Source organism: Habropoda laboriosa, unplaced genomic scaffold (assembly GCF_001263275.1).
Source record: "Habropoda laboriosa isolate 0110345459 unplaced genomic scaffold, ASM126327v1 scaffold172, whole genome shotgun sequence".
In the NCBI taxonomy this organism is placed as follows: Eukaryota; Metazoa; Arthropoda; class Insecta; order Hymenoptera; family Apidae; genus Habropoda; species Habropoda laboriosa.
The window spans coordinates 1,041,340-1,065,519 of NW_017100331.1; the positions used below are offsets into that span (position 1 = coordinate 1,041,340).

Here is a 24,180-nt window from a genome sequence, read left to right on the forward strand (position 1 = left end):
AATGCACAAAGTTGCAGAACGGGGCGTCGTGCAACAATGTGCAATTTTCGCGACAACAATGTTGCAAACCCGATTACGCGTTTGCAACAATGTGCAATTTTTGGGAGCGACTTTCGGCAACAAATGTTCAAAACCGATAACCCGTTTGCAATAATGTGCATTCGAAAATAATAGGAGTTAACGATGTTACAAGTAAGAATGACGCTTGTAACAATGTTACATTCAAGCGTAGTGCTTGTAATAATGTTTGCGTTCGAAATAACGCTTGTAATAATGTTGCACTCAGAAATAGAGTTTCGAACAATGTTTGCGTTCAATTACAACGCTTCAAGCAATGTTGCATTCAAAAGTAACGCGTACAACAATGTTTTGCATTCGAAATAGTGCTTCCATCGATGTTGCATTCGAGAATAGAGACTGCAACAATGTGTGCATTCAAGTTTTAAAGATGAACATCTTGCTACTTAAAAATCACCGTTCAACAATATAAAAGTTCTTTTCCTGCTACTGCAACCGTGTCTCACACCTCGATCAATTTGCAACCTCAACTCACACGGGAACAAAGGCTCAGCGCACACAAAACGTCATTATACATTCTCAACATATTTCTCCACTCGTATAAATAACCCCTCTACATAGACAAGGAAAAGGTATATGGTTAGACAAGGACAGAAAATTTTCAACTCGAAACTAATGCCATCTCGTGTTTAGTGACGGGAAATACGATTTCTTAATAGGAAAACAGAATATAAACAAAGATATTAGACAAGGAAAGCACTAGTGTGCAAGAAGGATAGAGAGAAAACGTTTCCTATTGGTCCGCGGGCCGCCATGTTACATCTCCCACACGTTGTATCAAATCGGATAGGGAAAAATCATTAATCACTCATTAATTACAATGATTTTGTGAGCTTTTAGGATTGAAGAATGTAATGTGGACCTTTAGCTACTTTCACATATAGTTTTGTAATGCAATAGACTCTTTCAATAATTAGTTATTAATAATTTTAGTACAGGATGTCGGGAACGACGCTGTTTTTATTAATATACGTTTGCGATTTTTCAATAATTTCATAGTTTTCTACTGAATTCCCATGCAACTAACTACGTGCATCTGGAAGTCAACTCCCCTAGTTATATTCTCATATAATTTTTATTAACATATCCCTCGTAGTTTAAAAGTTATTAGATATTATATAGGAGAGTCTTCTATTTATTGTACTTGAGTATAGTCAACTCTTATAAACAATTATTAATGTCTAGTAAAACACATCATGTGTGCACTTAAAAATTATTATAGAATATATGTAGACAAATGTCTATACTCTACGTGCTTGAACGTACAAAATAAATCATGCATATTCGAAAAAATAACGGAAATCCTTTACGCTTGAAAGTGACGAGTATAATACTTGACCAAATAATGTTTAATATCTCACAAATTACGACGAATATGTTAATGAAAATATAACGAGAAATTAGCTAAAGGAATAGCCTTTCAATAGCATCTATGAAAGTGCATAGAATATTTGTACAAATCTGCAAACTTAATGAAAAACCAGAAGGGTGTGCGGTATCGCTGCCGACACTCCGCACAATAATTCTTAATAACTCATTACTGAAGGAATTTAGTACAATAAAATCTATATGTGAAAGTTGCTGAAGGTCCATACTTCGTTCTTCAATTCTAAAAGTTCATAAAATCATCGTAATTATTGAGTTATTAATGAAATTGCGAAAATGTGTTACGCTTAAATACGACGAGTACAATACTTTCCCAAATAATGTTTAATATCTTGCAAATTACGACGAATATGTTAATGAAAATATAACGAGAAACTAGCTAAAGGAATAGCTTTTCGAACGCTTCTATGAGAGTGCATAAAATATTTGTACAAATCTGCAAAATTAATGAAAAACCAGAAGGGTGTGCAGTATCGCTGCCGATACTCCGCACAATAATTGTTAATAACTCATTACTGAAGGAATTTAATACAATAAAATCTATATGTGAAAGTTGCTGAAGGTCCATACTTCGTTCTTCAATTCTAAAAGTTCACAAAATCATTGTAATTATTGAGTTATTAATGATTTTTCCCTAACCGATTTGATACAGCGTGTGGGAGATGGAACATGGCGGCCCGCAGACCAATAGGAAACGTTTTCTCTCTATCCTTCTTGCACACTAGTGCTTTCCTTGTCTAATACCTCTGTTTATATTCTGTGTTCCTAGTAACGAGTCGTTAGTTCGCGCAGCCAAACACGAGATGGTGTTGGTTAGATCTGAAAAATTCTCTATCTTTGTCTAATCATATTCCTTTCCTTGTCTAACTCATTGCCAAAATGCAGACCGAATTACAGGTACGGTAAAAGCATTAATTTTAACTTAGTTTAAGAATCAACTATGCATTTTCTTTTGATATGTGCAGTTTTAACTTAAGAAGTACTTTAATTTGCTTTTCCAAGTATAATAAACACGACCGTAGGAAGTTGGAACTCTTAGCGGATAACAGTAATGTTGAGGTGACAGATAGATCGAAGTAATTTTTTACGAACGCTCGAGAACTCCGACCGAGCAATCTCTGTATTTTTAATATTTAGGGAAATAATCACGTGTATACATTTAAACCGAACTTATTTTACATACATATTATACATTTAGAAATATAAAAATTCTACACTTTGTGTACGAGTATGTGATATCCTGTCCTATACTTTATTTGTAATTTCATAGTTACGTTTAGTTCTAATTCTAACCGCTACTAATGTTGTAATCTTGTTCTATGCTGCGTCGGTAACGTTGGAAGTGACACGAAAATGGTAAGGGCACTGTCAGCCTTCCTGAGGTGGACACAAAAATGCATTAGGTGTTAGGTCTATCCTGTACCTCGTCTGTGGCTATAGATAGATCCCAATTTTTAATAATCGATTATTGCATTATTTAATTGCAATTCCTATCGTCTTAATAGCGCTCTAATATTATTCCATTTCGAATCGATAACGTCGCATGTGATACATGTGATACGAGAATGGTAATGCAGGCTGTTATCCTCTGACCGAATAACTCAAATTTACATTGGATGACAGGTCTATTTTATACATCATCTGTGTAAATATACATATTTAAATAGCAATAGAAGTTTATAAATAAATACAAAACAGTTAGCAATAACTTTTTTAGGTATGCGTTATTATTAAAAAAAAAGGAAAGAAAACGCACTTGATTTATTTGGCAATGATTAAATGTAATTAATTACTTTTTCTTTTTCACCACATAAATATTATTTTTTATTTAATAGTTTATACCAGGATAGTGTAATTACATTCTTTATTACAAATTTAACTAGCAATAACATTGTAATACGTTTTTTGTAATATGGGCATGTTTCATTAAATATAAGAAAATATACAAATTTACAAACACACAAGCGTAACAAAATCATTATTGATAAATTCCATAGTTATTCTTCGGAAACAAACTTTACATTATAAATCTAAAGGCATTTGTTCTCAAACAAATTAATTATTCCATTCACTTATTCACTTTAAATCATTTCCAATTTTTACAGTAGCTACTGTATACATACAGCATGTATATTTCTTAGAATCCGAAGGCAAGTTAACCAATGGGGTTTTCTCACATTCTATAGAACTGACAGCGTGTCAATGGCGTAGTCTAACTTCTAACTTGAAAAACTTTCAAAAGGGTCAATACCGTTTTAAATGAACCAATGAGTTGCTTTACCAGCGTGATCGATTATAAATCTTCGACTTATATCTCAACTTAAGAAACCGACATCTGAATTCCACTGTACTTCGTTAAGTTCCATAATATCCATTTTTTAATTAAAAATTACTTAAATACAAGAATAAAAAAACGATCACGGAAGAAAAAAGAAACATATAATAAATTAAAATAAATTCTTAACAAAGTAGTCGGTAAAGTCGATCGAAGTGAAGGTACACTCACCGCTCAATTCTACAGACATTACGCCAATGGCACACGTTCTTTCAGTTTGATCGGCATGGCTGCCGCGGCACTCGCGAACAGATCGCGTCGCGACGCACGTAAGGTCGGTGCTTGGTCCGCGAGCAGCGTCGTTGCGGAGTCGAGAGGCTCCAAATACGACCAGCTTTCATTCGACGATGCTCGAAATCGGTACACATACTTTCAGTTTGCTCGAGTGATTTAACATCGAACTGTCAGTAGTTTTTGTTCTTTTTTTTTTTAATCGTACAAGTTGGTGAAAAGTGTTCGACAAAATCGACTGACAGGAGCACCGTGTTCGCTACGCTGATGCAAACAAGGATCGTGATGATCTTAAAGGCGATGTCGAAGCTGAGCAGGGCGCCGATCGGGGCCGAGAGATTCCAAGCGTTTTTCGAAATTCACGTCAGTGACGGTTCACCAGCCGCGTTCGGTGCATTCGTAATTGGTGTTCCGCTGCAGACCGTGGTCGCTCTAAAAACCTGTGCCGGTTAATTATCCGACTTGAGAGAAAGTCGACGGGTACTTTGCGTGCTCCGACCGGTAAACAGATACACACACACATACGTCGAGTCGATTCTAACTTTCGAACTGGTGTTTCCGAATTGTGCAATGTTTCGCTAATTTCATCGTTGAGATTTATTTGATACATTCGTGCGTCGTGTGTACCGTATAAGGTGAAGAAGTTCGTCGAGAGTAGGTGTGTGTGTAAAATCGATATATGGAAATCGTATGATAAAAGAAGACGTTTACCATCAGAGTTTTGAGGAATGCGTTCTATTTGCAACTATTTCTCGTTGTATCTAGCGAGTGACTGGCATCGGGCATGAGGAACGTGAAAAATCGCCGCAAAAAGAATAACAGATGCATTCACACGAATGACAGATGCGTGTTTGCATAAGATACGATTTGCCGTGCAGAACCGTTCAATAGATGTCATCGACAGAACTGACTGTTCAAGTGGTTTGGTTTAGCGTGGCTCGATTCGAGCATATCGAACCACGTATCGGCGAGTCGAATGCGGTTCCGTTGACATTTCACGTATCGTAGACCAATGTAGCGCGATGTTTGTCAGATTGACCATCGTTATTGCGGCGCTGTGCCTGTGGAACAGAGTCGGTAAGACATTTTTATGGTTACATATATTGCACGTTTTTTTTTCGTACGATGTTGTTCGTTTGCATGAGTATTGTATTGGAGGTTATTATTATTATTTAGTCGGTGATTCTTATTTGAAAATATGTGAAATTTTGCTTTAATTTTTTTTTGAGGGAAAATTTCTTAAAACGACAGGTAATACTCTGCGAGAAATATTCGCGTCAGAGACCGATGACTTTCAAGAGTATCGTTTCTTTCTGTTAAAACGATATCGTCATCGATGATAATTTTATTTATTGCAAAGTAATCCGGCGAGAGAAACGAAATTAAAGTTTATTTTATGATTTACACGGAGAATATGTGAAAACATTGGAACGCGAAGTATTTTTATCGAGCGTTATTTGTGATTGTTTAATTGAATCGCTATTTTCTATTAAAAGTACGAAGTAGACTGGAAATACTTGGGTTTTTTGCTCGCGGCAAGATGATACGATGGTCGTCCAAAGTTTTGAAAGCTATTTTGCTAGCCAGTCTGTGGTATTTAACCGTATTTGTGGTTTTTCAGCTACGGTCTTGTAGCCTATGCTTTCTAATATATCCCGGAGAAAGCGTCGAAGAGACTTCTTCCGATGCACGCTTCACACAAATGCCAAACTATGTAAAATGTGCAAGGATAAATTTCACGAATAAACAATTGTCTCATACTTCGACGAATTAATCTGTTATTACATATTTCATTGGCTAAAGTGCAAACATAACGATTGAATATTATGTTAAGCGTATCGAATACTTTAAAAGCTGTTTACACTGCACACAATTGCACATTATACGTACATACATCGTATTATTTACAATTAAAATTCAGTTTTGTATTTACTATGGAAATGAGAAGAGAGTGAAAGTTCCAAGTTACTGCCATTAAACAATAAATTACTACATTACTATTATAATATTACGGTGATATTATATTATAGCATAATGTATATTATATTATTATTGCAATATTATAATATTATTATTATGTTCTGTACAATATTATTAGAAATTATTGAAAAGACACGCAAATTGGTTTTCTGAAAGTTATTTAAAGGGAAACGAAGTGAAAGGAAACCGATAGTAGATACAATTGAGATTCTTCCGGTTAATTCGACACAAAACATTTGATCATACATCCAACATATTATTTAAACAGAATTACGATTTAAATAGCAAAAAATTTAAAAAAAATCAAGCATTGGAAATAAATGAATTATAACTTTCAACTGATAATGGAAATTCTCACCTGTTGCATGGAATAACGTGGCCTGAAACAGCGCGTTATGTGTGCCACAGAGAACATCGGCGCATTGTGAAATAATAAATGTGAATTGTCATCTTACGCTTGAAAATTGTTACAAATTTATCGTTCACGTTTAGGAGAATATTCTGTGCAAAGAGATCTTTGAATTTATTAGACGTGGAAATTAATTCGGTGCTTTTCTTTAACAAACATCAATGTTTATTTAGAAAAAATCAAACACAATTTTAATATTGAAAATAATGGATATTATTGGGTGTAGAAATTAATTCGGTGCCTTTTTTCACAAATCCTTGACGACCCTATCGACTCAGAACCGCCATAATTTTTCAGACACGGAATTCGTCAGTTACTGGATAAATGGAAAAAGATTAAAATTGTGTTCGATCTTTAGTAAATAAATATTGAAGTTCGCGAGGAAAGGCACTGAATTCATTTCTACACCTAATATTTCACAATATCTTCCTTTATGACTTTTTCTTAATTTATCGAGTAACTAACGAATTCCCACTCTGAAACAAACATGGCCGCTTAGTGTCGACAAAGTCATCGAGACTTTGTGAAAAAAGGAAATGAATTAAATTGAAATCGACGTTTCTATATGCAAATTCAGGAGACAATGTAACTTTTACAACTAACGACGAAAAGAAATATTTCTTCATTTTCAAATTCTTCTACAAATAGTTTGTTTATTACTTCTTCGGAAGTGACGTGGTGCAAATGATTATTCGGTAAAGCGGGTAACAAAAATATATTTATTTAAACGTAATGCTTAAACTAATTTCAAATGTAAACTACATGATGCGCGTGCAGAGAAGCTCTACCACAAAAGGCCTGGACCAGGACGGTATAGTGGGAGACGGCGGTAGGTCATAGTGGGGGGGCCCAGTGCCCAAGATTCTGGGCCTGGTGCCTTTTTCGGGGCTCCCTTAAGTAGCCCCTTTTCCCTGGGAAAGTCCCAGGAAGTGGGGGCGCGGGCCTGCATTGCCGAGGTAATACTCTTATCCTCGAGGACGAAGAAACTCGGAGATGTTTGGAAAAACATCTCTCGATTCTTCGCCTCGAGGGCCAAGAGTCGCCAGGCCTAAGTACGTGGCCCCCTACCGTGGCGGTCGCCACACTTTGAACGGTTAACAAACATTAGAGTCGAGAATAATGTTTTATTCGGTAATTAACTTTTCATTTATTATTGATGTATCGAGTTCATCTTGCAAAATGTTATATTCTGGAATTACTTGCACAAGTATAATTATTACACATCAAAACATACATTTCAAAATAATGTTCATAATATCATATACGACCATGTTTGTTTGTAGGATTTTATTTTTTCCATTTTTTGTTCCTTTTTAATACATCTGTAGCAAATTTAAGGGAAACGAAGTAAGCTTGAAAGGTAATAAATAAAAGAATCTAATCTTTATGAAATTAACGATACAATGCAATTTTTCTCATATGGACTTTCCTTTTTGAGAAAATTCTTTCCCAAAGTTTGCATTTTTCTCATAATTTATCTCTTAACAAATCAATTTCTCGCTGTACAAAAGTTTCGTTTCTAGAGGAATAATTTTGTTATATGATATGTACATATTATAGTAATTTATAAAAAAGATTTTCTAAGATTTCTTTAAGTACGTGTACAAGTTTACCAATTTTCAAGATTTTAAGGAAAAACTCGAAAGGATACATTTTATCCAAACAATTTATTACGACGCCATTATTACTGCTTTGTCTCGTTACAAGAATCATTATTTCTCCCGTTATAATGTCTATGCTGCACTGTTTAATATTGATACCACGATAAACGACAAAACTCTTCGATTCAATGGAACTTGCAATCTTTCAGTTGCGTTTAGCATTTTCAACGTGCACGCTATTTATCAGTGTTGCATAAATAAATCCCTAAATCGAACGAATTTCATCGTTTTCGTCGGTTTTTAGCACCAACAGTGCTGAATTATTGCTAAATCGAACGAATGTCATCGGTTTTCGGCACTAACAGTGCTGAATATTGCGAAATCGACTGAATTTCATCGGTTTTTGGCACTAACAGTGTTCAATTTCGCTAAATCGACTGAATTTCATCGGTTTTCGGCACTAACAGTGCTGAATATTGCTAAATCGAACGAATTTCATCGTCTTCGTCGGTTTCTGGCGCTAACAGTGGCGCAATATTTGCTAAATCGATGGAATTTCATCGTTTTCGTCGATTTTTGGCACTAACAGTGTTCAATACTGCTAAATCGACCGAATTTCATCGGCTTTTGGCGCTAACAGTGGCGCAACATTTGCTAAATCGATTTTTCTATCTTATCGTTGCACTTAGGCGACATTTTTTCATACTGCGTTATGTCGCCGTTTTCAATAGAACAGAGTCTACTCAGTTGCCAGCGATTCCCTTCTCTTCAGCATCGATGTCACAAAGAAAAACAAAAAAAAAAAAGAAGAACGCGCTCGCAAAAATCGCCTTCAAGCGTGTCGACCGCGTTGCCGCACGGTTAAATAAGATAGAAAGGAGATCGGTAACTCGTGCGGCAAATTAATTCCAATGCTCGAGCCTGGAATCTAAGTCTATGATTTACGAATTTAAATGGGAATTTTTTAATCTGGACGACGAGTACCAATTAGCCAGTCCTGGATTCGTCTATAAACGAGTCTACATAGTGATCTAGAGTGGTGAAGGGTACCGGTGAAAGTTAGTTAAATCATTTATCTGGTTTACACCGAGTCATCGTTTGTTTCTCTATTTTTTTCTCTTTCCACGTTGATTTTGAGCGTGAAAATCGTGGTTATAAATCGGTTGGAATGTTGAAGATGAAGATTCACGCATGAAAGTTACATACTGTAAGGTAAATTTAATTTTCATGTACAGTTATCAGTTGTATAATAATTCTGCCCTGATTGAATATCTACAAGATGCTTAATAAAGTAATTCAATTATTATTCGTAGTAATCTAAATGAAATTTGGGATAATTAAGCTGTGTTATTTATTTTTCAGTGCAATATCTCAAAATCCTGGAAGCTCAATTTTTAAGATACTGCATTTTTCCATAACTTACTACGTACATTGTATTTGTCGTTATTTTGAACAATTCAGGACGTATTTCAATATTTAAAATACAACGATAATTTGTATTACGAATTCTTACATTAAATGGAAAAACAAATAGGACAATATATTATTGTACAGCACTTTAAAATCCATTATTGTAGAAATTAAGTAAGATAACATCTTTTGAAAACATTCTTGCCAGCTTTTGCGTAATAACATTTTACTACATAACAAATATCCAAGCAATACATGAAAAAAGACTTTAAAAGATAAAATTATCGATTACAAGAAGTGATATTTAAAATAATTATTATTTACACCGAGCTCTGATTATTTATAGGTAAATTAGGTTTAGTGGCATCGAAAGTGCACATTTTCCTTTTTATATACAGGATGGGCCACGGAAAACAGGCCACCTAATTATCTTCCCTAACTATGGTAGCACGAGAAAATTTGTATACCTAATTTAAATGCTTTCAAGGGGTAAATAAGGTGGAAGAAAAATTTTCTTATAAATGCTAGTTCTTTCTGGTTTTCTTCAAGGCTTTGCACGAATGTATATATTATTTTCTACTGTACGTTGTAGCAGACATCGATGTGAATTTAAATATGCACGATGACACGATCTTAAAATGACCATTGACTCTAAAATTTTAAATCAAACGTGAAATTTCCATTTTATGCCATTTCTTCCGTAACAAAATTCCTCCCTTCGACGTTTCTTTCGAATTCTTCAATGCTTCAACCTCAAACGTTTAAATTCTCCGAAACAACAGCCTCGCCAGGTGAAACAGAGTTCAGCACGTTTCCAAACACAGGCAAATAGAAAGTCGTCGTCGCAACTAAGAGACCCGCGCCTAGAATTCTTTTAACCCACTCTTTCGTGGGATCGTAGCTGAGGAAACAGTACCCAACTTACGTCCGCGAAAAAGGAAGCAAGTTGGCCGATAATCGATAACAGTCGAGATACGATTACGTAGATACACGACTCGAGAGTGATCAAATCCAAAGAGATAAACGGACAGCCGGTATATAGTATCGTTGTTGCTATTGTTTTCACTATCGTTAATAATTCGGTTCTTGTAGAATCGTCGAGCCATCGTTATTGCACTTACCGAATGCCAAGTGAGAACAGTGGATTATAGTAAACAGTAGGAAAATTCGTAATACAATTATCTGACGTGATGAATAATCACGATATTCGCGTAATTTTTTTTTTTGCATAAGTTCAAAATTGGAAAAACTTCAACGTTGGCGTGCAAAATTCAACATTGACGACTTTGCGTTGGAAATAAGCCAAGAGGAAGGCTAAATAGGACCTGGAATGATAACGTTTTAAGAAAAATGATCGAAAACAATCTTGAGTAAAGAGTATTTATATTTTCATTGAAAATATAAATTTAGCATCTGAAGAAGGTTATGTAAATGTGAGGACACTTTAACGTTGGTGTAGAAAATTCAATTCTGGTGAGTTTTCGTTGGGAAATGAGCCAAAAATGATTAAAAACAATCCCCGACTATTCACTCCATCTTTCCTCGACACTCTACCATTTCTTCAAACACCTGAACAATTTATTAACAAATAAATGATTGCGAAATGAAAAAACTGTAAAAGAAGAATTTACAAATTTGGAATAATGGAACTAGTTAATGTAAATCATTTTGATTAACCCCTTAACCTATGATTTCTTTTCCGACTACGCACGTAAGCGTCGGCCATTTAATGTTTTAGTACTGTGTCAAGTAACAAAAGCTAATACAGGTTAATTACATTTAGGAATCCTTAGTTTTACAAATTAAAACGAATGTTAGGATTGCAATTCATTTTTCTTACTAATAGACCTATTTTTCTCACATCTTCATCAGAATCTCTGCCACGAGTCTGACTCGTTGTCATATGTTAAGGGGTTAAGAAAGTAACCCTAGAGCGGTCTTCGGGTCTTTTTTGACCCACCGCCTTTTTGTATTTTTAGTCATTTTTGCTGTTATCAAGTTTACGTTCCTTGACATTATTTTAAACGTTTATTGTCTAGGTTCATATGTCGCGTTGGAAACAAAAATTATTACACGTAAGGTCTTCGGTCCTTTTTCACCCAAAAGTCTTAAGTGTACAGTCAAAACGCAGAACGCAATAGGGTTAAGTGAAAAGCAATTCGAAGGATTAAATACATTATTTTTTGAAGAAAAAAAGACACAGTGTATCTAATGTTTAAAAAGAAACGACGTTTCATACGCGCCAACCTAATAGAATCACAACCTTTCCGTTTGTACCACCATTTACACGGCATCTTGTATGCGTGTATACATACATATCTCCATGGAACAGATACATGTGTATTTTCGACGTGATTTTACGTTGCATCCGCGTGCGCAACGGTGCTTTTCGTCAAAAGAAAACACGCATCACCGAGTCAAATGCATTAGCGAAGTTCGTTTCGCGCTTTCTCATCGTTTATTTCGCACGCTCGCGTACCCTCTCTTATTGTTCTCTTCAACTGCACGCACTTCCTGCTTAGGTGTTTCTCTCATTTTTCCCCTTCGTCGGTTCTCTTTACTCTTCTCGTTTGTTCCGATCGGTTTTCTTCTTTCTTTCTCTATATTTTGTTGCAGTTTCTTTTTACTTGGCGGAAGAAATTAGGTTTCGTTTGAGGCTCGTGTTTCTCAAGATTGTTTGGTGAAATTTGTTATTGGAATATAGAGGCAGAAGGGGAACACTGCGATCGTGAGTTAGTGTTAAATGAACCTTGTTTTACTTCTGTTCTCCTTGGAGAAATTGTATTTTTTTTGTAATTTATTGGTAATTTTTGTTGGTGTTATTGTAAAATGAAAATATAAGATTGTGTCTACAGAAATATAATATGTATGATATGTAACAGTGTAATTATTGTAATTACAATAAGCTTGTTTCTTATTTAATTCGTTTGATTTAAATTATTCTACATATCTTCTCGGTTTTATAATATTTACAATATTTGATCTAGAATCATTTATATTTACTTAAACGATTTTTAAAGAAAACATATGACAATTTTTCTTACTTACCGACTTAGCAGTATATGAAATTCATTTTAGCCAAATGGAATATTTAAATATTCAGTAGCAACCAATTTAACATTTAAAATATACCTTTTTTCTTATGTAAATTCTATTTACGTTATATTCACTACCATTAATGTTTCAAGTCTTGCAACATATACTTACTAATTCTTTAACACTCAAAATCGAATCCTTGTTATTCCAATATTTTATCAATTAAATATATAATATATGAAAATATATAAACTACATTTCATATACAATGTATATGTAAATACATAAATTACGAAATGCGTGTATTTCGTTCTGCAAATACACAAGTAAATTTTCAAAAAATTTCTCAAACATAATCCTCGTTGTGTCACATTAATTGAAAACTAGAACGATTACATGACCGGTAGTTACGTGATAAGAAACCGTACATGACATGAAACTCATAACTCTATGCGGGGCGACCTGAAAACTACGAGAAACAACAAGTTAAACGGAGAGGAACTGTAAAAAGAGCTATAGTAAAATATATTAATTGAATACTTGTTGTGTAGTAAAATATTGTTGTGCAAAAGCTTGCAAGAATGATTTTACAAGATGTTATCTTATTTAATTTCTTATTTAAACAAATATATTTTCCAGTATCGGTATTTTAATAGAATATGAATATTCTGTGAAACAAAGCGAATTATATTTTAAAGTGCTGTACAATAATATACTGTCCTACTTTTGTTCCTTTTAATGTATGGATTCATAATACAAATTATCGTTATATTTTAGATATTAAAATACCTCCTGAATTGTTAAAAATAACGATATAATGCACATAACAAGTTATGCAAAAATACAATATCTTAAAAATTAAAGTTCGTGCATTTAGGGATTATGCACTGGAAAATAAGTAACAATGAAAAATAAAAAATATAACGAACAGTCGAAAATAAATAGCGCAGCTTAATTATCCCAAATTTAATTTAGATCATCACGAATCATAATTGAATTACTTTAAACATATATTACTGTATATTCTACTTCGAATATTATCCTTATATTTTAGCAAACAACGGAAAGTACCTTAATGTATTTACGATTATCACACACAAAAAGAAAAATTTATTTCAATTTCTTTTTATAATTCCAAATTGAAATTTTACTTTAAACTGATTCTACAATCGACTTTAAAATTACACAAAAAAGAAAGACAGCAGAATTGTAATTTCACTTTAGAGTTTACTTCAAATCAATATACGCACAGTACTCCCATACTGTCTTCTTGCAACTCGTCCTTCCAGCTTTCTACAAACAGTCCATCTCCTACTGTCTCCAGGAAAACTCGAGTATTTGAAAAATTTGTTGGAAACCTCCAACAAGAGGACAACAATCCAGCGTGCATCATCAACAAGTGCTCGTTCATTAGATAAAAAGAATGCATGGTTGTTACACCCGCAGACGTGAACGTTAAACGATAATCGAGGAATGTGTTCCGGGAACGACTTTTCCGCACTTTTTGTCCTGCCTGTTGCAACGGTTTTCTTTCTTGGTCGCGTGTGTGGTCGCGGTAGCTTCTTTCCGCGCGAGGAATTCGAGCAGAAAAATGTTCACCGTGGCTGCGCGACAAAATAAAACGGCGAGCAACTCGGCTGCTCGCCAGACGAATTAGCGTTTAAAACAGCCGACCACATAATCGGGTCACCAGACACCAAACAAGAACTCGCATCCAACCTTCGCCAATAATCGCTCGTCTTGCGTCCTGCCTCGGTCGAAATACACGTTATACTATATTCCTTGAAAGGTTCAGCACGTTTTCGAAGAAATTTCTGGTGTCAGTCGCGAAAACATTCGGTCGATACGGTTTCAGTCTTCAGGTTTATTTATTACATACATCAGGGCTGTATTTATACTTTTCGAGGCCCCACAGATTCTTTATACTTTTCGAGGCCCCGAGAGGCCCTACACTTCACTGACCTTTTGTTTTTATATTACGAATTCAGGCCCTGGGTGCAACATTACTACTTACTCAAAAGAACAGGTCTACTTCAGTTAATCGAATTCATACGTTTGGCATTCCCGTTTTCACCGACCTTTTGTTTTTGTATTACGAATTTAATATTTAAAAAGAAGTACTGTATTTTGAAATTGTGGCAACCTAGGCCTGGCGACTCTTGGCCCTCGAGGCGAAGAGTCGAGAGATGTTTTCCAAACATCTCCGGGTTTCTTCGTCCTCGAGGACAAGTGTATCGCCTTGGCAATGTAGGCATAAGCGTTTAAGCGTTATCGGATTTAAATAAATATATTTTTGTTAAGCAACCTTAGTGTAATAATTATTTTTACACCACGTCACTTCCAAAAAACTGTAACTAGGAACAAGCAGATCTCTTATACATCTGTTTCCTTTTTGGAAGTATCGGAATGATTTCTTATAGCTCTTACATTTGCACGTTAGTTGTCCAACTAATAATTTTTCAGTACTGCGAATAAACAAAAAATAGTGAAATATAAATAGTGGTATTAAATTTCGTACATTACATCTGTCGAATGTGAGATTTCGTTTCCTTCTATGCGAAGTATCTGTTTGAACGTAAGGAAATCCTTAAAACAACTAAGTCTGTAATTAGTGTATATTTTATAAAATATAAAACATTTACTATTCACATGATTGCAAACGAAAAGGTGAAACGGAAATATTAATAGGTATATAAATAATACAGTGCATTATTACGATACACGAACTAAACAGTGAAAAATGTAACATTTCACTTGTTACTAATATTATATCATTATTAATAAAAAAAAGCATTTACCGTTACTGCAATATAAATGTTACAAAATTAATAACACCTTCGTTTTAAATATGGTAAATGATATTCCTTTTTAATCACGCTAACTGTATTTAAAGAAGTAAAATATTAGAATAACGTTAAAATAATATTCAAAAAATAAATTTGCCTTGTATGTATCTGAAAATTGTTTGTATATAAATAGTAATTACGTGTAAATAGCTGTATCACTTCTACACAGAGCGAAGATGCGTTAAATACCAATTCATTGAAAAGGTTCGTTCTTATGCGAGCATTGATGTCTCCGTGAAATGTGCATGGCGTAGTGCAGTGAATCGGGCGTTAGTTGTCTCACGGTACATTCGTTAAGTTTCATGTAGCGTAATTGATTTCGACATAACGGCAACAATATAATAAACAAAGCACCACGTAACTAATTTCCTGCATAATGTGCAAACATTATATCTGCATAATGTGTACTTTTAAGAGAAAATACTGCGAAATGTTAATTCTAGCATAAAATCAAGCTCACCCTAGAAACATTAAATTCACAATATCTATTCAAACGTTGAACTGATTTGTAACACTTATATTTAATATTCCATCTTTTCAATTGATGAGTTACGCGGAATATAATTCCATTTTACTCGAATAAAGGAAAGAAATGTGAAATCTGTGAAAGTACAGACGAGCGAGGACTTAAGTATTTATGTAATTAAATCGCGAATTTAACTAAATAATAAATTATGCGGAACAAGAGTATTTGATACGTAGGGATGATGTTTTCAATGAAAAAAAGTATCGAGAAAGCGATATCTAAGGCGATCTGCAGCGCAAAGCCTTGAAATCTTCTCATCAGACTGCCTTGAGCGAATCTCGCCGCGACTATATGCACCTTGTAACGTTATATTCAGGTGCAGGTATATGTTTCGCGGTTTTACGAATGCAAACAACTTTTTGTTGTCTCAACCGACTCTAAGTTGATCGTGAACTTTATTTATTAATTCACAAATTGTATACAACGTGCCTGAAGTTTTTCATCGTAATAACGTGAATTTACGTTAATATTTATTGCGAATTTTTTGAAATCGATATCACTATTGGCGATCAATTTGACAATTCTGAAAATAAAGCCCCGCTGTTTTTAACATCCTCCAAATAAAATACTATCTTTAAACACCGTTTAAAAAACTCGTCGCAAAAATGAAACAGACTATTTACCATTTGAAATAAACATTTTACCTAGCTCTGGTCACAGTTTAGCCACGATTTTCAAACAGAGATATTTCCTCTCTCGGGGCAGTCCGCCTTTCTTTGCGTGAACATTAGCATCGTGTACAGCAACGATCATGGCTCACCTCGGATAGAATTTTTCGTGCGTGTCGCCGTGCATGAAAGTGAAGCGTCATGCTAAGGAATATTTAAGGACCGACGATGACTTCACCGAAGTGAAAGTTACCCGGTTCGATTCCCTGTAGCCGTTAAACGAGCAAAAGGTAAAAAGGAGCGAATAAAGGCCTGGCGCGGCCTCTTTCGAATCCCTATGCGTTCGCTTCCGGAAGGCAACGCGTTCCTTCTTCACGTCACGACCTTGCTCGATCCCACGAAATCGATCCTTTCGAAAGATCAACCTTTAATTAACAGGTCCCTGTGTTCTGTTTCGGTAGAGGCGACTTTTATACGATCACATGGTGAAACCCACGAACGCCATTGTACATTTTCGAATTACAGCGAGATTATAACGAAACGATACGAAAATTACAATACTGTTTATTACGAGCCTACCAACTTTCTCTCGAAGATCTATTTTATGATACGAAGCTGAGATTTGTTGTGGTCGTTTCGAATGTGCTTGTAAAACTGTATTATTTAGGACGTGAAAGTAGGACAGAGATAAAGAATTTTAGCTTGTAAATTTAATTAGCTTCTGCTTTAATTCGAACAATTCTTTTATTATTCTACGAAAGCATTCAATCTTCAAGAAAGTACGCTATTTTGGTATCTTTTTATTTTTCATTGATCACGTGTCTTTTTGCATTTGGTAGTTAAGGGTTTAGTAGGTTTTTGTACTGCGATATTTAAATTACCGAATTTTATATACTTTTAATGGAAATTTTTCTAAAACAATGTCTCATATCACCTTTCTACAGTTCCCTCGTTTCTGAAGAATAAAGTCATGCAACATTTGTGCTGCTCTAAATTACACGTTACACATTTTTATTGCACAGATTGTAGCAATATACTAAATTATCGAATAAATTTTTATTTTTTGAATTTCAAAAAATTTCTTCGTATACATTTGACATTTTGTTTTTCATATTACGGCTGTGTTGTGAACATTTGCTCGTGCATTGTGGTGAAATTTCACGTGGAAATGAGAAACCATCGTCAGTAGGTACTTTTGCAGCATTCAAGCGAGAGATGGAAATCGAATGGTTCACTTTCAGATCCTGTTGCGTTTCGCGTTACTTATTTATCGATCTAGCCATTCTCCATGAGTCACTCTGTTAAAACTACACCTGTAGATGCTGTAATATATACGTTTAATCAACTTTTTCCATTAAATCAGAAATGTTACATTTAAACCAGATATTTATATGGATAAAAAGTTCTTGTGATACTCTATTTTTCGCATTAATTTGAAAATAATCCCCATTTACCTATAGAATTTTAAAAACCAGGCCGCTTAAAACTACTTCCGCAAATAAAGATAGTGATTCGATGAAGTGGTATCAATATAAAAAACTAGAACAAATTCTGTATAAAGTTTGTATCTAAAGACAAGTGTATATTTTACCAAGTCAAACAGATCAGAATTAATAAGTAAATTATGAGTATTAATATTCGGTTAATGAACTGAAGTATAGTATAATAAAGGTAACAGAAGGTATTAGTCACGTATGTTAAATATTTTCTACGATAAAATTCGAAAGGATACAGTCCTCAAACGCAAATAATACACTACCGGCCAAAAGTTTCGAATCACCTCCCAATTTTCGTCAGTACTGAATCTGCTACTAATTTTTCATAGACTTGATATTGATATTGTGGAGATAAATAGCAATTTGTCTCATACCGATCGATTTGAATGATACAAAATTCGTTAAAAAATTCTTAAAGCTGCTGACTTTTTTCTGCGAATTTTTCTGTAACTTGCGATGCACAGTGATTCCAAACTTTTGGCCGGTAGTGTACGTGCAATCAGTTGTAAGTACAAGAGGACTCTGCTTAGGTGATTAAGGATAAAACGAAATTAAAGAAAAGAAAAGAAAAAGAAAACAGAAATATTTGCATACAAGAGTACGTTATAAATGTTGTATTATAGAATAAGGAAGAAGAAAGGCAATAAGGAAAAAAGAAAGTTAATACAGATGTTAAGTTAAAAATATAATATGTTAAGAGAAATTAGATGTAAGAATTCGACAACCTTCTTGTAAAAGTTTCTGGGCTTAGAGTGTAAATAAATTTGTATTATACATTTAAACACAAATAGCTGAGATATGCTTCTCTACGAAGCATAGATAATTTCAGAATTACGTTTATTAATTTATTTAGATTTCAATATAATTCGCACTCGATAAATACAATTCTTGGGCACTGTTATTTAAATATTTTTATAAATATCGCTAACATACAAATATCCTAAGCATTCTACGAAAGTTAACGTTTCAATCCTTCCACTATTAAATGTACTACAATCGAATTTTTATTATTTGCGATTTAAAATGAAATCTGTTCACCTGTAAATAATCATATTCACATCTTTAGCGTTTCATTCTAAACTTATTTTTTAGCTGAGATTTTAGCTAACAATTACCCTCGTTTTAAAATATTTCGTATTCTATGCCTGTTTAAAATATGCTGACGTTGCCAAAGAGCTCTTAGGTGCCCAAGAATAAGACTTACAGCAGGGTATCGCTGTCCAAGGAATAAATCAAAGAGTCGAGAACGCTTGACTTTCTATCCATTAACGACAGCTTCTGTCCACCTTGTGCCAAAACTGTCGATAAATATAACTGTCAGCTGTTCACAGTAATCCACTTCGAAAATGAGTAACCATTTTCCAATCGCTCGTTCGTCAGGATGCTCTTTAAACGAGCAGAAATTTCTCCCAAAAATTTCTTTAAACACTGCTAAAATGACACTGACACGCACAGTCCTTGAATTTATCATTGGCTACTTGCGATCATTTGTCTTACCGTTACTCTTTTTGGGATTCTTTCGAAAAAGTGGTATTAAATTTCTGACGATAATTCTGTGTAATTATTTAAATAATAATTACTGTACCACCTAATTTTATCACCTGAAATATTTCTGGAATAAGAAACTATTGTTACTATAAAAAGTATGCAACTTTCGAAGGAAACATTTTTACGAAATTTTAATTGAAGCAGAAATATTTCAGGTGATAAAGTCAGGTGGTACACCTTGTGTAATAGTAATTTGTTATAATATTGACGTATGTTGATAATAGATAAACTACGTTTAAGAAAAGTACGAATACCCTATAATTGAGTGATAATAATATGGAATTTTTAATAGAAAAGTAAACATGTTTAGAGTGAATACCTAAACGAAAGGTTGAAACGTGCGTCTGGCAATAGGCAGTCTACTTTCGCTTGTTTTCACGTTCTCTTCCCCCTTTCAATTCTATTTATTGTTAATCATATATGTTAATAAGTAATGTTTTATTGCATTTTCATCTGCAACGAGCAGCAGTTTCTCTCAAATAATTTCAAGAAATACATTATTAGCAATTACATGCAAAGTATGAAAATTTTGCTACTGCTTGTTCTAATCGAAAGAGCTTAAAATTATTACAGGTAAAATAGCGTACATGAAAAATTCTTTGACCTAAAGGGAACATTTTTCTCTACGGAATCTAACTTCTTTTATCTTCTCATTCTGAAGGAATTCTTTAATTTAGAATTTTTTAAGGAGTCAATTTTCTTTAAAAAATTAGTTTCCCCTCTTTCGTTATGAAATATGTTTCAATGTTTATTCTACTCGAAGAATTCTTCAGAGTACTTTAGAAAATCCTTTAGAGTCAGAATGATAAACTTTTTAAATGGTAAGCCAAATTAATACATATATGCATGATCATTAAATTCTGATCATGAAAAATATTCAATATTCACTCTATTCCAAAATCCTATCCTTTGTCACATGCGTAACAGACGTCGCTTGGGTTGTTCGACCGTACCGACGAGCCGAACAATACATCGGTATTCCTGATAGACCAGCACGTCCAAAAAAGCGAGGTCTTAGCCGGCACGAAAAATACTTTACGACACCAAAAAACTCGACGCCTCTCATACCTGAACACCACATGACCTAAGATCATAAACAGACCTCCAACAAGCAATATAACAAATGTAAGAACAAATTCCCCACTTTCACACCACCACCAGACACACGCCACACACTTCCACCACCTACGACAGTTTTCACACCACCAATCACAACACACACGTAGTTTATAAAATAGCGAACACCGCACGACGCGACGCACAATTTTCCGATCGGTAAGCTTAGGCATTTCACGCTCTGTTCACGTTCATTCGCAAATACATAGTTTTAATAGCAAACCGTTGTGCGTTAATAGTCTATCTTCCGAGCACTACCCGAGTCCCCTATCCCGAGTAGATTCCTTAACCGTTTGAGTGCCACGAGCCTTTTTTATTTCCCGATCGAAAATTGCCAAGCGGCGCGATAGCGCTCGTCATATTCCGCGTCCAAAAATGCCAAAGGGCGCGATTGCGCTGTTTTCAGCTTACATGTAATAAATATTAATATTAATTTTATCTTCTTTTACTTAAGACTCAAGGGTAACCATAAAGTCGTGCATCGAAAAAAATCGACCCCTCTGTGATTATGGGCTTCGCAGCCTAGAGCGCTGGCGCTTTTAGGACAGGATAGAAGAAACGCGATCGCGCCGCTTGGCACTCAAACGGTTAAATGGTCTGACTCAAAAAGAGGGACAATTATCGGTTTCGCAACAAGCACATCGCGATTCGTAACACCCTTCATATATTATAAATGTTATTCAGACTAACAAGCTTTAGAATTTTTTAAATAGTCAATTCTTCGTTCTTCTTCATGAACTATGCTTCAACGTTCATTCTACTCGAAAATCGTATCCTTCGATGTAAACGTTATCCAGAATTAATTACATCCACATTCAATTCTTCTTTGAAAAATCACTTTTTCTTTTTCCATTATGAAATACGTTTCAACGTTCATCCTGCTCCAAAAATCCTTTACAGTAAAATTATTCCGAATACCAATCTTCCAAGCACGCGAATTGTTAATAATTTCATAGAATACTTTCAAACGGCGCGGTTACTTTTCGTAACGTTGTATCGTAAACTCGGTTCTCAATAAACCCTTTCATAAATGAAAGTGTGCCAGGAAGTGAACCATCCGCGGCCGTTTCCTAAATCCTGCATTTGACGATTGTTCTGCGACGATAATTGTCCTGATTCCGGAAATGTCGCATCGGGCATTTTCTTCGTCCGCAATTAAATAAGTAGGGCGGATCGATTGACAGTCTCGCTAATGGTCCCGATTCGTACGCTACACCTGATTCGAGCAAACAACAGAGCAACAAGTAGATCTTGCATTTCCGATGCCAGTGAAAAAGCCATGATTCGACGCCGGCCATAACGTCCTGCTCGCAGACAGTGTCAGTCCGGTCGTTTGGTCGCACTTTCATCGTCCCACTTTCTCCATTTTGTTCAGGCCGCTCGTTGCTCGCTGACCACACGACGTCCAATCAACCTTTACACTCGATCAAATCTTTTTTCCTTCGTTCCTTGTTTTTCCTCCTCTGTCTTTGGGGAAAAAAGAACAGGAAAAAAAAAGCCGCGATTGTTTGGAGAAGGTAAACGGAGGAAAAACGATAGTGTACAATGTTTTACCGATTCGAAATTTATGAAATCGTGACCTTAATGAGCTGGGAACGGACAACATGCTTTCTCTGAACGGAGATGGGTGTTGCTTGGAAAATATTGTTATTTGGATGAAATGCTGGAAATTTGTTATTTGTATTATTTTTTTTTTTAAATATTTGTTTAATGCATCAACGTATGAACCTATAGTGTGTAGACTATAAAGCTGGAATAGAGTGAAGTGCGTTTATTTTACTATATTAAATATATGTTTTATTTTAACGTAAGTAATATTTCTTAGATTCTTGTTATATGTGTATTATGAACTATGTTTGTGACAATAAGTTGCATTTAGAAATCGGAGATAGAGAATTATGGAAAATAGTGCATTTGAAGCAGCAACTTTGAATGCTAATATCTTGTTAGATATTTTAATGCAGATTATTGTAATGAACGGGTTTGAAAAATGAATTATTTCTGAAATATAGTGATACAAACTACAGAATTATATTTAATAAACGTTATACGTCATTATTTATAGCACATAAAAGAGTTTTAAATCATTTAACTTTTGCTTCGTTATTATTTTTGCAAAATATTGAAGCAATGTGAAATTATTATTTGAATACCAAAATCTTCATTTAATCCAAAGCAAATATGTAGTATAAAAATTGATACGTGGATCTGAAATGTCACTTTCACCATTCTACCTTGTAATATTTATTGTAATTGCTTTTCTACCACACCTTTTTGCTTTTGAATCAGTTTGCAATAGCATATGCATGCATGCATTCGCGTTAAATCAATTTTTCAATGCTGGAATCTTTATTTAACCTTCGAATAAATGTTTACCTGGTTTCAATTTTAAATCGAGATTTTAATTTAGAAATGTTTTCGAATAATAATATTTAGAGTGGACACGAGTGAAAAGTAAATGCTATTTTATAAAATAAAAATTCCTCTGTCAGTACAAACACATGCATAAAGAATTTTTCGTCGTTTGCGCATAGAAATTTCTCCGTTATTTCAATTATTTGTCGGTAGAAGTATTACAGTAGGATTTCCATTAACCGGGATTCGATTCTATGGTTTCTTGATTGTCGAAGCTTCTATTATCCCAGGACACTATTATCCACTAATAATTGGTTTTGGGATAATGTATTATTAAGGTGTGATCACATTCATAGAATGTTATTTTAGTTAAAAACAAAGAATATCGAGTAAAAATTTAACGTGGCTTTAAACTTAGTAATAAGTAAGTATATTACTTTCAGATCTGTAATTAAAATGTCAAACTAACACAATACAGTAGTGCACACATAAGCGTCCGCAGTCGGGGCCGAATACGGACGCTTAAGTGGGGAGGTCATTTTTGCGAATTTAACTAAACGAAAAAGAGATGTGTCTGAGTGGGATACCGATATATCAAGTGTCAGTTGTTCACATTCAGGAGTCCTCCGCTCCGAAGTCCCATTTACAAGAATTGCTGGGGATAGCGGCGGACGCTTAAGTGTGCAAAAATGCGGACGCTTATGTGTGCAGAGAGATGTGTCTGAGTGGGATACCGATATATCAAGTGTCAGTTGTTCACATTCAGGAGTCCTCCGCTCCGAAGTCCCATTTCCAAGAATTGCTGGGGATAGCGGCGGACGCTTAAGTGTGCAAAGATGCGGACGCTTATGTGTGCACTATTGTACTTTGTTTTACTCGACATGCTCGAACTCCGCTCCGAGGTCCCATTTCCAAGAATTACTGGGGATAGCGACGGACGCTTAAGTGTGCAAAGATGCGGACGCTTATGTGTGCACTACTGTACTTTGTTTCACTCGACACGATCGAACTCCACTCCGAGGTCCCATTTCCAAGAATTGCTGCGGATAGCGGCGGACGCTTAAGTGTGCAAAGATGCGGACGCTTATGTGTGCACTACTGTACTTTGTTTCACTCGACATGCTCGAACTCCGCTCCGAGGTCCCATTTCCAAGAATTGCTGGGGATAGCGGCGGACGCTTAAGTGTGCAAAAATGCGGACGCTTATGTGTGCACTACT

At 34.9% G+C, this 24,180-nt stretch overlaps 1 protein-coding gene across 1 annotated transcript in view; it reads left to right on the forward strand.

The window, feature by feature from the left end:
- Window positions 1–4,330: 4,330 nt before the first annotated feature.
- Window positions 4,331–24,180, forward strand: part of LOC108574439 (tyrosine kinase receptor Cad96Ca-like) — a 41,509-nt gene continuing 21,659 nt past the window's right edge. Inside the window, exons 1-2 of the mRNA XM_017937031.1 lie at window positions 4,331–4,429; window positions 4,963–5,107. Coding sequence (XP_017792520.1) covers window positions 4,331–4,429; window positions 4,963–5,107 — 244 coding nt within the window. The remainder of the gene's footprint in view (window positions 4,430–4,962; window positions 5,108–24,180) is intronic.